Below are 13158 nucleotides of genomic sequence, written 5' to 3' on the forward strand. Positions count from 1 at the left end.
CAATTAAACCTGGAATCTGCAAAGGTATGGAAAGCAATCTAACTGGTCCTGTAACAATTCAACATTGTCTAACAGATTCTCAGAAAGATCATCTGGGAACCCAGCCTGTATAATGCCAAGTCAGAGCAAAATGTTAAGGCAAACTCTTAAAAGTATCAGAATGAAAATTTAGCTTCTCAAAAAAAAAAAAAAAAAAAAAAAACTAAAACATGTAACATCCATTTGTTTCTTTTATTTTGGAACATGTAAAATATATATACCTGCACGGAGTTGAACCTAGATGTGATGAAACCTTCTGTGATCTTAGGAACAAATTCATCAAGCAAACTTGGTGCGTCACCCTTCAAGTATGGAACAGATGTCACCAATCTGGACCACAGTCCTAGAAGGTAGTATACACTGCTGCTAGCCCACTGATAAAAAGATACAAATTCAGTATTTCCATATCTGAATATTTAACAGTTTTTCAAATAATAATTTGATATACAAGGGTGTTACAAGTTAGTTTCGGGAACCTTCTTTCAGATTATTTCTAGACAAGTTAGCAACACCATTGAGAAATTTGCAAGTTAGAACCAAAAACAACCTGCCAAGATTGCAAAGATTTTAGCGTGAACTCTGCCACCAATTGTATCCAATCACTATAGCCTTCAACATTCACCAGCTCTGATAACTGCAACATAATCACAAGTTTATAAACCAAGGATTTCATCTAATTGCTGTAAACTGAGATCACTAATTCCAATAAGGATAAAAAGAAATATGTACACTGCTGCAATAATCTTTTTCTAGATAAAAAGTATAAATAGCATAAATGCTGCAATAATAACATAATTTTCTTACCATATCCAGATATTTTAAGGGTGCAGTAGAAAAGAGCAGGCAGTGACAAATTTTAGTTCCATCAACACACACAACGGTCATAAAGAGAACAATCACATGCGCGAAAGGACTTTGCAAGTCCTTCAACTCCTAAATTCAAAAATTGAAGCAGACACATACAAGCACAAACCAGTGACTGGATTTATGGTTATCCCAACAAGAGAAGACATCGAAGAAATTCACACAAACATGGAATCTTGTATAATCAAGCATGAGTAGCTTTAGCAATACCATTATGATTACCATCATTTTGCTGCTATGCCATCATAAAAAGTTAGACTTAGCCATCTATAACAAACAAAATTTTGATATGCTACAGCATATTGGTATGCGAGCTATAAAACTATGTTCTAAAACAGAAACTGACTGGATTTTACAGTTTTATTGCTGATATGGACAACCATATGGAAAAATGTAAGTCTTACACAAAATAAAATAGAGAATCTTTTTCAACTACTAGCAAAGGATGACATATATCTATCAAAAATAAATAGACTTGTCAATATGCACTCGCCAAAGATACACAAGAAAAACAATTTCCAAGCGATGCCTATGGCTATATGTGAAATGCAACTTGAAAGATCAAATGAATCTTACCTCAAATTTTATGCAGTAAAATTACCTGATAGTTCACACGGAAACGCCCAAGAAGACGACAATATTCATGGTAATTATCATGATCAGAAAGACCTAATCACAAGTCCAAAGAATTTGTGAGTAGTACTTTCATGAGTTATATACCAAACCCAGAATAGAATGCACACTGTTACAGTACAAAGATACGGCCACACTAATTAAGTTTGTTAAAAAAGCTAGTACCAAAATTTCACCTACAACTTGCATGTGACATTTTAGGATCATCTCATGTCTAAAATATTCTACTTCTATTTACAGAGAAAAAGTAATTACTATCAACAAGGCACCAAGGAGGTTCCACCAATAAATGAAAAAAAATATCTATAGCCCAGTGGGCAAGTCAATAAGATGAAGAAGGTCCTGAACCCAATAACAGCACCTTTTGCTCGTGCAAGAGAACAAAGCCAGAAAAACACTAGCTATTCAACAGGAGTAAAATAGTATACTGTAATAGAATTGTAATTAGAGTATGATCTTTGGTTCGCAATAAATAATAGTTCACTACAACTTCATTACAAGGTTTGCTTCAATCATATTTGAGTTTGGAATAAATTATAAGCAGAAAATCACTATAACATCCCTCCTTACAGGATTTCTTTAAAAATGTATATATACATCTATATATTCATATATTAACAAAATCATACATATTGTATTTTTATTTTAGTTTTAATTTCATATTACTTTTTAACTTCATAAAATTACCAGAATTTCATTTAGTTATTCCAAAGCATCTTACTCATTGAATATGATTTACAACTTTCTTGGCATTCAATGGGTTATTGCTGGGACTGTTTCTCAAGAGCTTCTAGCTTGGGAAAGAATTAATACGAAACACAAATGTTACAAATTTATCCCTCTATTTATTATCTGGGTGATCTAGAATGAAAAGAACAAAAGAGTTTTTGAAGACAGATTTATTGATTTTGATACTATCAAGGATAGATGGCTACATTTTTTTGGTTCTACTATTCTTGGCCACAACCTAGATAGTTTAGAGGATTTGGGATCCATGTTGATATTATTACAGATCTGTAAATTCTTCTCTTTGCCTTTGTACATGGATTGGGCCCCCTTGGCGCTTTACTTTTAATATATTTCTCCTACCTTTATTTCAAAAAAAATATTGAGTTTTTTAAATTTATACTTGGGTTTAAAAAAGTACAAAATTAATTAGAAATTTTCCCATATAAAACAATATCGCAACTAGAATTCTCCAAATGCATTTAATTTTAAATAATTAAAATATCGATTGATTTAAAACTCAGATCAACAAATAAAGGTAGAATGGTCTTGAAAGTAAAAGAAGTGGCTATATAAGACTGTAATCCTGATTCATGATCCCCACTTATGAATCAAGATCACAACTTACTCAATAATTACCCTTACGAGGTAAATTTGATTCAACTAGCCAAAAAACATAGAAGTTTCTATCACGTAATCACTATTATATTCCTAGCATATATCTGGTCTACGCAATGAACCAAACAAGTAATCCTGATTCATGATCCCCACTTATGAATCAAGATCCTAACTTATTCAATAATTACAATTACGAGGTAAATTTGATTCAACTAGCCAAAAAACATAGAAGTTTCTATCATGTAATCACTATTATATTCCTAGCATATATCTAGCCTACGCAATGAACCAAACAAATAATCCTGATTCATGATCCCCACTTATGAATCAAGATCACAACTTATTCAATAATTACAATTACGAGGTAAATTTGATTCAACTAGCCAAAAAACATAGAAGTTTCTATTATGTAATCGCTATTATATTCCTCGCATATATCTAGTCTACGCAATGAACCAAACAAGTCATCATCTCTACCAAAAGAGAAAACTATATGCTTAAAAGCTTTTCTACTTCTTTTTTCTTTCCGAAATAAACCCACAAAGAAGACAACCCACAAAGAAACCAAAGGGAAAAGAAAAATAAGTTTTTTCCTTGTATAACACCACAGATACTTTGTTGCACCTAATCCCATCAATAACTGAGTTAGCCATCACCCGAGCCAAACCTACGATATAACAAGTGTCAGACAGAAAGTTTAAATGCAAAAAGGAACCACAAAGAAAAATGGTTCAAAGACTCGACCATCCCATAGCAAAGATATCACCCATTTATAAACATCTTGCCCTGTTTTCTGAAACTATTGCTAGTAAGGATCTTGCCACACATATTTTCCCAAGAAAAAATCTGTCTTGTCACGCTAACCTTTCAATTGAGCTTCAAAAAGGGAAGAAGTTCCAAGCAGAGGGCAACTGTGCAAGGTGGGAACATAAAGACCTTATTTAGAAAAGGACCCCTGGCAGTACGCTTGCGGGTACATTTGACGGGCTAGAGAAACATGGAATGAAGCTATTTAACGAAATAGAAAGAATGATGGAGAAGAAGAAATGTGAAAACATACAGATTAAAGAAAACAATAAACAAAGAAGATCACTGAAGAGGTGGGTGGCTGTCTAAAATTTAGGATGTTAGATACAATGACTCATCTATCACCAAAACGGAAGTCCACTGAAGAAGAGATCTATGAGGCCTCATGTACTGTAGTAAAGACAAAGCTTCAAGTCCTAATGGCTTCAATGTGGGCTTCATCCAAAAGTTTTGACATGTAATGAAGGAAGATATCCTAGAGATTTAAGGAGTTATATTTTCTGGAGATAATTTGTTAAATCCTTAAATTCCTCTTTCTTGGTTCTTATAGTCAAGGTAGAATGGAATTTTTTTTTTTTAAATAAAAGAAGAAAAGATATATTAATGTGAGATGCTAAGGGAGCACCACCCATTTACAAAAACTTTACATGTCAATTAGCATATTTACAATAGAGCGCAGATGTTCAAAACATTTTACATTATGGTCTAAAACAGTAGAGCCAAAATAATGAGACTATTTATCATTGATGTTATTAAAATCTTGTTCAAGCCCCTCAAAACCTCTGTTGTTTCTCTCCTTTCAAATAACCTAGAATATAATAGGAGGGATTAATCTAAATATTTTGTTACTACTCAGACCTTCCCGTGCCAGATGTTCGGAATAAACAGAATCTGCAATTACCCAAGAAATCCCCAGAAGCCCAAGTATCATGCTCCAAAGTTTGTGAGATGTTTGACATTTCAAGAGTAGAAGATTACATGATTCAAGAGATCTCACACTTGTTGACAGTAGTATGCCTTCTTTTCATCAAATTATCCATTGTAAGGATTTTCCTTTTTGCTGTTTTCCAAGCAAAAAAAACAATTCTTGGGGGAACATCCGATTTCCAAATGATTTTTGAGGGAAAATGATATTTTTCATTAGAGTTATGACTAGCCAGAATAGAGTAGAGAAAGCTGACACTGAAGAGGTCATTCTTTTTTAATTACCAATGCAGTTTATCATTTTGATTTTGCAACTGTGTGTTTGCCAATAAGTGAAGTAAAAACTGATATTGTTCTCGTTAAAAATCTTAAAGGTTCTTCATCACTGAGACACTCTAAGAGGCAAGGAATGATGGAACCAACTATATCATTTATCATGCTAGCTTTGTTTCTAGCAATCCCATAAATAAGGGGATATTTGTCTTTTAATTTTTCTAAACCGCACCAAATATCTTCCCAAAAACAGACATTGAATCCATTACCAATATTCTATTTTGAGCACTAGAATATCGCACTGTTTAGTGTGATGATGTTCTTCCATAAACTGTAACCATAGTTATTGTTTTTAGTATAAGAGAGATTTTGTGGATTGTCGTTATACCATTTTAAGTCTATCACCATTTTCCAGAGTCTGTCATTTCATTCCAATATCTCCAAATCCATTTACCAAGAAGTGTCTTGTTTAGTTTGATTATTGATCTTAGTCCTAAGCCACCTTCTTTTAAGGGTTTTTTTTATCTTCAACCAATTCACTAAATGGTATTTCTTGCAATTTTCACTGTCACCCCAAAGAAAATTACATTGGATCTGCTCTAGTTTCTTTGTCACCTTAATTGGTATATTAAGCACCGATAAAAAGTAGATCAGGAGATTGGAAAGTGTGCTTTTAATCAATGTCAATCTACCACCTTTTGATAGAAATTTTTTCTTCCAAGTAGATAATCTGTTATTGAACAAATCGATCATAGGTTCCTATTAATTACTGTCATTGTGCTTGGTGCCAAGAGGAACCCCAAGGTAAGTGATAGGTAATAATGTTTGCTTGCAGCCCAAAACCACACTAAAGTCTTCATTTCTGGAGCTCTTTCCCAACAAAACCATCTCAGATTTTTGGATATTTATGTTTAAACCGGAGACAACCTGAAAGCCTAGTAGAATATATTTTAGGAAGATGAGGGAGCTGAAATCCAGTTGACAGAGAATCAATGTATCATCAGCGAAGAAAAGATGGGAAATTTGTATTTTGTTATCTCTATTACCTACAGTAATCTCTTTAATTAAGTTCAATGATTTTGCTTTCTCAATTAGTTGATTCAGTGTCTCCATCACAATAATGAATAAGAGTGGGGAAAGGGGATCCCCTTGTTGTAGGCCTCTAGAGGCATTGAAAAAAGTGGAGGGCCCACCGTTGACGATCACAACAAAACTAGTAGTGAAAACACATATTTTTATCCAACTTCTCCATTTGGGTCCAAAACCAAGTCTGAAAAGCATATAATCCAGGAAATTCCAGTTAATATGATCAAACACCTCTTCCATGTCAAGTTTACACAAAATTCCTTTCTTGTTGTGTCTAATGGATTCGTCCACTGCTTCATTAGCAATTAAAATGGCATCAGCAATCTGTCTCCCAGGAATGAATGCGTGTTGACAGTTTCCAATGATATTTTTTAATACCTTTGAACAATCTTTTTGTTAAAACTTTAGATAACAATTTATAAATACACCCGATGAAACTTATAGGTCGAAAATCATTATAATTCTTTGGTTGAACTCTTTTGGGGATCATGACATGGAAAATGGAGTTAAGTGATTTTACAAAGGTGTTGTGGCTGTGGAAATCATTGAATAGCTCTAATATGTCACCTCTGATGATATCCCAAAAAGATTGAAGGAACTTGATGTTGAAACCATCCGAACCTAGGACTTTGTCCCCATCACATTCCTTAAGGCAGTCCAAGATTTCCTCTTCAGTGAATTTTCCTTCAAGCTAATCTCTTTCACTATCACTTAATCTGTTGAATGGGAGATTGTCAAGATTGGGTCTATAGTTATATTTTTTGTAACATAATTTCTGAAAGTGTTCTTTCGCCCCTTCTCTCAAAGTTTCATTCCCTTTGATGCATCTGTCATTCACAACAAGTTCGTCAACAAAATTTACTCTTCTTCTGTGGTTAGTTAACATGTGAAAATATTTAAAATTCTTGTCCCCTTCGCAAAGCCATTTCTCTCTTGATTTATGTTTCCATGAAATTACTTTTAAATGTAGTTTTTATGCCAAATCAGCTTTCGAGGAGACCCTTCTATTCATATCAGTTGCAGACAATGAAACATTTTCCTCTTTTCTGTCAAGGAAGTGAATCTCTGATAGGATGTCGTCGTTATTTTCCTCTTCCATTCTGCTTACATTTTTCGCACAACTTTTGACTTTCATTTTTAGTCTTTTTAATTTTTGAGCAATCCTGAAGCTGATGGTGCCAAAAATATGAGTGAGCGCAAACATTTATCAACAGGGATTTGAATCTGTCATTACCCAGCCATTTATTATCAAGTCTAAATGGAATGGAACCCCATTTGATTCCATCCGAGGAAAGCATGATTAGAAAATAATCTGAAGTGGGTCTAGAGACTACATTTTGATTGATCCCAACTAGTTCAAGAAGCAAGTTGGATGAAATCAGAAATCTGTCAATTCATGAATAAGATAGATGTTCCTTTGATTGCTCCAAGTTCACCATCCCTCTTTTAATGGTAAATCATTGAGATCCAAATTGTCAATCAAATTTGAAATTCCTCTATATCAGATTGTAAAGACATAGTTTTGCCCTTCCTTTCATAACTTTTTAAAACCATATTGAAATCACCTTCGACAACATCCCTATTGGCCCATAAATTTCTGATAGCAGTTAATTTTTCATCAAGTTTTGTCCTTTCATCATTGTTACCCTTTCAGTATACACCAGAAAAATACCAAGAGATACCATTATTTAAGTTAGAAAAAAGCCATGACAGAGTGGCCTCACCTGGAAATAAGTTGTGGCATGGAGCGTGATCTTTTCTCCACATAATTAAGATCTCACCAGCAGACCCTTTGGCAGGAGAAACTGTCCGCCCACCTCGTCCATTCGCCAAATGCTTTTAATTATCTTCTCAGTGATTGTTTCCATTTTTGTTTCTTAGAGGCACAAAATGGAAGGTTTCCATCTGTTAATACAGCCTCTAATGATACTTCTCTTTCAATGATAATTTAGACCTCTAACATTCCAAGATAGTATTTTTTCTATCATTTGATAATTTTGGATTCATCACCTGATCCCCAAGTCTTTTTGTTGTGTCCATCATAGTTTATGGAGGATTAGAATCTCTTTAATTCTCTTGGTACATTTTCATTTTGTTTCTTCTTTCCTAATTGCAGTAGGAGAGGCTCAGAATTTCTTCCTTCAATTTTCTTTTGTAAGTCAAAAAATAAGTTATGTGTTTACAATTTATAACCAAAGAAAAAAAGTATCTAATTTTTCACTGATGCATACGATATTCTATGCAATCCATTAGAAAATAGTATAGGGTCGTATCTTTTATTGTCGTTTAACAACTTGTGAAGAGAGGCTATGATTTTTTCAATATGCCTGATTTTATCATTCTGAAGAATGTTTTCTCCGATCAGTGCTTGTTCCTAATCATGTATCACCATTTCTATCCCCATGTTCAGTTCTTGTGCATGTATCACCAACCCTGATTGAGAAACTTCATCTAAATTCATACCTGGGTTAGGGATTGATGACATTTCATCTTACCATTTGTTTGAGAGAAACACAATCAAGGCAAGATCACATTCGGGCCACCCGATTCCTTTTTGAAGCTCAGATGAATCATGGGAAGGTGTTTGTTTAGGGTTCTAGGTTGCTGCATTTTCTTCTTCATTTTCTTTGCTCGGGCATTGAAGAGTTTCTTCCAACAAGTTTGGACATGTGTTCAGGTGTGAGTTTGTGGGTTTTTTCTTTTTTCTCCAGACTCAATTTACCTTCAGTGCTTTCTTGATTGGGCTGCTCTTCTTGTTTGGGACTCTACTCGGGCCCGCTTGATTGTGTCATTTTCCTTCCTCTGCCCAGGTGCACTTGGGCCTTGGATTGTTTGCTTTCGTATCTGGAGTTGATGTGTTTTTGGGCTTCTGGACTATAGATTGGGCCGGAATTGTTTTGCAAGCATTTCCGCCCGAGTGGTTTATAATTTGAATTTCAAAAACCGAATTTTTCAAATACGGGTCGGGTACTTTCTCCTTCGCCTGACTAGGGCAGAGTGTAGTGGTTTTCAGCAGTTCTGCGTACGATTTCTTGTCAACCATTGCAAAAAGGACGTTGAAACTACTATTGCAGGTAGGACAGCATAAAGAAATCTGAGATGGATCTATTGGTGGCTGCTGGGAACATGAAGGAGGCTTTTTAATGTTTATAGGAGTTGTGAAAGGATTTTGTAGGCGAGTTTCGCTAAGCTCGAAAATAGCTTTTATGATTTTCCACCAGCCCCCCACCTCAAGCTTGGTTATAACCGTCTATAAGTTCACTTCAAAAGTGTTAACCAAAAAATGTCCAAGATGATGGATAAAGTGGACAACAAATTTGAACATGCTTTCGTGGAGGAAGGCAAATTCCAGATGCAATGTTTGTGGCTAATGATATAGTGGATGACTTGTTATACTAAAAGAGGGAGGGAGCTCTTTGCAAGTTGGATATGGAAACGACGTATGATCATGATAATTGGGGCTTTGTCGATTATATGTTGAGGAGCATGGATTTTGGGGAGGACACGTGGAGAAAGTGGATTAAATCCTAGATTACTAAAACAGCTTTTGTAGTCTAGCGAACGAGGGTTCATTTTCTTTTTTAAGACTTCTAGGGGGATCAGACAAGGTAATCTATTATCTCCTTTTCTTTTTGTTGTTGTGATGGAAGCGTTGAATAAGTTGTTGTCGAGAGCAAAGGAGTTGGAGTTGTTTAAAGGTTTGAAGGTGAGCAGGTATGATCATATAGAGAAGATAATGCACATATTTTTTGCAGACAATACTTCAGTTCCTGTGAACCAAAAGAGAGAGCAATGCTCAACATCAGATACGTCTTATTACGTTCCCAAACGGTTTCAGGATTTATTATTAACTTAATCAAGTCTAAGTTGGAGAAACTAGATGATGGGAAAGATGATATTAGATTAGAAAGGGTACTAGAGTGTACAAGGGTGGAACTCTTGATCAAGTATCTGGGTCTACTTTAGGGGGTCAACTACAAAGATAAGAGGACATGGGATCCAGTGGTAGAGTGGTTTGAAAAAAGGTTGGCAGGTTGGAAGAGAAACCTTTTATTTAGGAGGCGATTTAACACTTATTAAAAGCACTTTGGCTAACTTACCTGTTAATTACATGTCTCTTCTGACAACACTAGTAAAAATGGCAAAGAAATTTGAATCTGTCCAATGTAGATTCTTTTGGGGGGGATTTGGAGGAAAAGAGGAACCATTTGGTAAGTTGGAAAAATGTCAAAAAGCCAATGTCTCATGGGGGCTTGGGGTTTAGATCTTTTGTTGAGATGAATATGACTCTACAAGGGAAATGGATATGGAGATTCATGAAAGAGAATGTACTCTTTTGTAAAGAGTGACCAAAGCAAAGTCTGGCACCGTGGAGAGTGTTGGTTTCCTAGAAGGGAGGCAATACCACACAAGAAGAGATTGTCGAGGAAAATTAGTATGGGTAGGTAAAAATTTCAGGAGCCCATAAAGTGGAGTGTAGACAAGGGGGGACACAATTAATTTCTGGCAAGATTTCTGGCTGAGAGGGGGAGTTTTAAATGACTAATTCTCTCAAATTTTATGTTGTAGTACAGTATAAATATATCACAGTACATGAATCATATAGAGATAATGGATGCAATAGAGAGCGCATTGTGTTCTTCTGCTCCATCCAAAGAAATGGTGTTCTTGCTACCTTTTTGATTTTCAGCAATATTAATGATATCTGACTTGCAACCAAAAAAAAATAAGTGTTGAAAGGCCTCCTCTCTACGACCGAGAATCTCCTAAGGGCAGAAAGTCGGCTTTAAGTGAGAAATTACTAGGGATGCCTAGTCTTGCTAGATAGATAGAAACAATAAGCCTATGCAGATCTCTCCAAAAGTCAAGAGATCATCAAATATACCTAAAACTTTCTAGTGCTAGTATATTTATTAAAAAGTCCCATAACAAACTAACAATACAAACATCTATTACAGCTAAATAGTTCAAACTCATGTGACTTTCTCAACCAATTCATATCACATACAAGTCATAAAATAATCACCAATTCATGCTCCAACATTTAATAAATGTATGTAGAAAAGAACCAAAATTGCAACTTAGATAAACAGATAATTTTTTAGTTATTCAACATAACTGGATTGGACATTTTAAGGTAGACAGTGCAGCTATAGAACTTATGGAGGTGCATTACCCTAGATGTCTTCTAATACCTTTCAACCACTAGCACTATATTGGCATATAACTTGCACACACATATACAGCCAGGGAGAGTAAAGAAACACTTGATAATCAAAATTATATTTTGTTTTTGCAACTCAGTATAACTAAAAACAATTAGAGAACATAGTAATGTCAAACAATTTAAAGGCACCTTTTCCTGTTTGTAGAATTTCTTTTGTTCCTGTCATCAAATGGGCTAGAAACTTTGAGCGTGCAGCGTCATTTGTAAACAAAGAACGTCTCACAGAAGCCAGCCTTACCAAGCACTCCAATGCCTAAAGACATAAACAAAAAACTTCAGAAATATATCCGATACAAAATGGATCAGATGCTAGCAAACTCATCAGATTTGAACACAAAAGATACAACAGGTCAAAATTATTACATTATTAAGCAAAAACCATGAGTTCTCAAACTAAAATATTACACATTCATTTATTGTCAATATATAACAAAGCAGAAGTCTTTAACAAAAGAACTTTGACCACAAGCCCTGATCAACCTATACCGCATTTGATTTTTAAATGAAAACTAAAGGATCATCAAAGAACATTTTGAAGCCCTTTTTGTGTCTAGGCAAGCTCATATGTGGCCATAGTGTACCAATGGGAATAAAAGATATGGGCTAGAGCTTAATACTTCTTTGTTTAATTTTCTCTTTCCTTTATGATGTGATCCTATATAGGAGAATCAGTTTCTTTCTGTGCTTTAATGTTATTCTTTCTTTTTTTTTCTGTAAGTTGCTTTACTCCATCATCCGTTCGTATAAATTGTTTCAACTTTTTGGAGAATTAACGAAAATGTATTAACCAGGCAGACGACAGGGTGCTACTCAGGTACAAAAGAATGTGTCAGTTTACAACTCAGTCAAAAATTTAATAAGCTCTGCAAAATCCTCTACAGAAGAAGAGGATAAACCTTTGACAAAAGTGTACATTTTGCAGGCAGTATTTGCTCTTTTATAAGCCATTTACAACTCAGTTGCCTTGATATTAAAGTGCATATTCTTCAGGTGTGAGGATCCTTGTACCATGTCATTTTGTTCAATATTTCCTTAATATATTGTCCTTCTGGCATTATATTTACTTCATTGTTTCATTCTATGCCTAATCCATTTCTAGCAATAGTAACCATTCTGTAAGTTCCCAGAGCCCTTCATGACATTAAAACATTACAGAAAAAGTTGACATAGACAAACCTCCTTTGAAAGAGGGGCCATTGTGATAGCATAGTAGTCAAAAAATATCTGCAGTGTAGATGAATCCTCTAACACCGGTCTCCAAGATGATGGGATCTGAAGAATTGCCATAATATGTTACCAAATTATTAAGAAAAAAGACAGCCGAAGATATTTAAATGATCAAATGTTGTAGCAAAAATAACAGTAGTTATATATTTGTAAGGGTACCTGGACTGTACCAAACTCCTCTGAGCTTTCATCAATTGATGTCCCAACAAAATCAAAGGACAAACATTTAAGCGCAAGAGAGAGTGACAACTCTTGTAAACGAATTGCAGCTGTGTTTATATAACATAGAACCATCAAAATGATTACCACTTGCAGAAGCACATATATACATATATCTAGCATGCATGTCTATAAGCATATGCATGCAAAAATGCTTGAACTATGGTTGAGTTTGTCTCTTTACCACTTCCTCACTCACCAAAGCTTCTAAGTTTTCTCCGCTATATTCTTATTGCAATAAATAGTTATATAGGGAGAAAAAAATTGTTTCCTCCTTTTCCAGGGTAAAACTGTAACTTACTAGGTTATATATCATAAAACAAAAATCTCATTTAGGATAGAAACTAGGCATCCCTGCTTTTCAGATATGCACTCTGCTAGTTTTTTTTTTTTGGAATAAATGAACTCTGCTAGTTTTGGGAGACAAAAAGGAAATAACAAAACAGAACATTTTTCTAACCTTGGCTTGAGAAATATCAAAAAGTTGCAATATATTTCAAAGCCTCATACATCAG

General features: G+C 34.7%; 1 protein-coding gene across 4 annotated transcripts in view; it reads right to left on the minus strand.

Annotated features, from left to right (window-relative positions):
* LOC110817079 (ARM repeat superfamily protein) overlaps positions 1–13158 on the minus strand; it is a 37596-nt gene that overhangs the window by 13841 nt on the left and 10597 nt on the right. For all 4 annotated transcript variants that reach the window (XM_088209849.1, XM_088209847.1, XM_088209848.1 and 1 more), the window contains exons 6-12: positions 12584–12693; positions 12374–12469; positions 11327–11450; positions 1505–1572; positions 587–673; positions 261–413; positions 10–105 (exon numbers count right to left, since the gene is read on the minus strand). In XM_088209849.1, the coding sequence (XP_088065975.1) occupies positions 10–105; positions 261–413; positions 587–673; positions 1505–1572; positions 11327–11450; positions 12374–12469; positions 12584–12693 (734 nt within the window). The remainder of the gene's footprint in view (positions 1–9; positions 106–260; positions 414–586; positions 674–1504; positions 1573–11326; positions 11451–12373; positions 12470–12583; positions 12694–13158) is intronic.

This window comes from Carica papaya, chromosome 8 (genome assembly GCF_054855325.1).
Source record: "Carica papaya isolate Zhongbai chromosome 8, ASM5485532v1, whole genome shotgun sequence".
In the NCBI taxonomy this organism is placed as follows: domain Eukaryota; kingdom Viridiplantae; phylum Streptophyta; class Magnoliopsida; order Brassicales; family Caricaceae; genus Carica; species Carica papaya.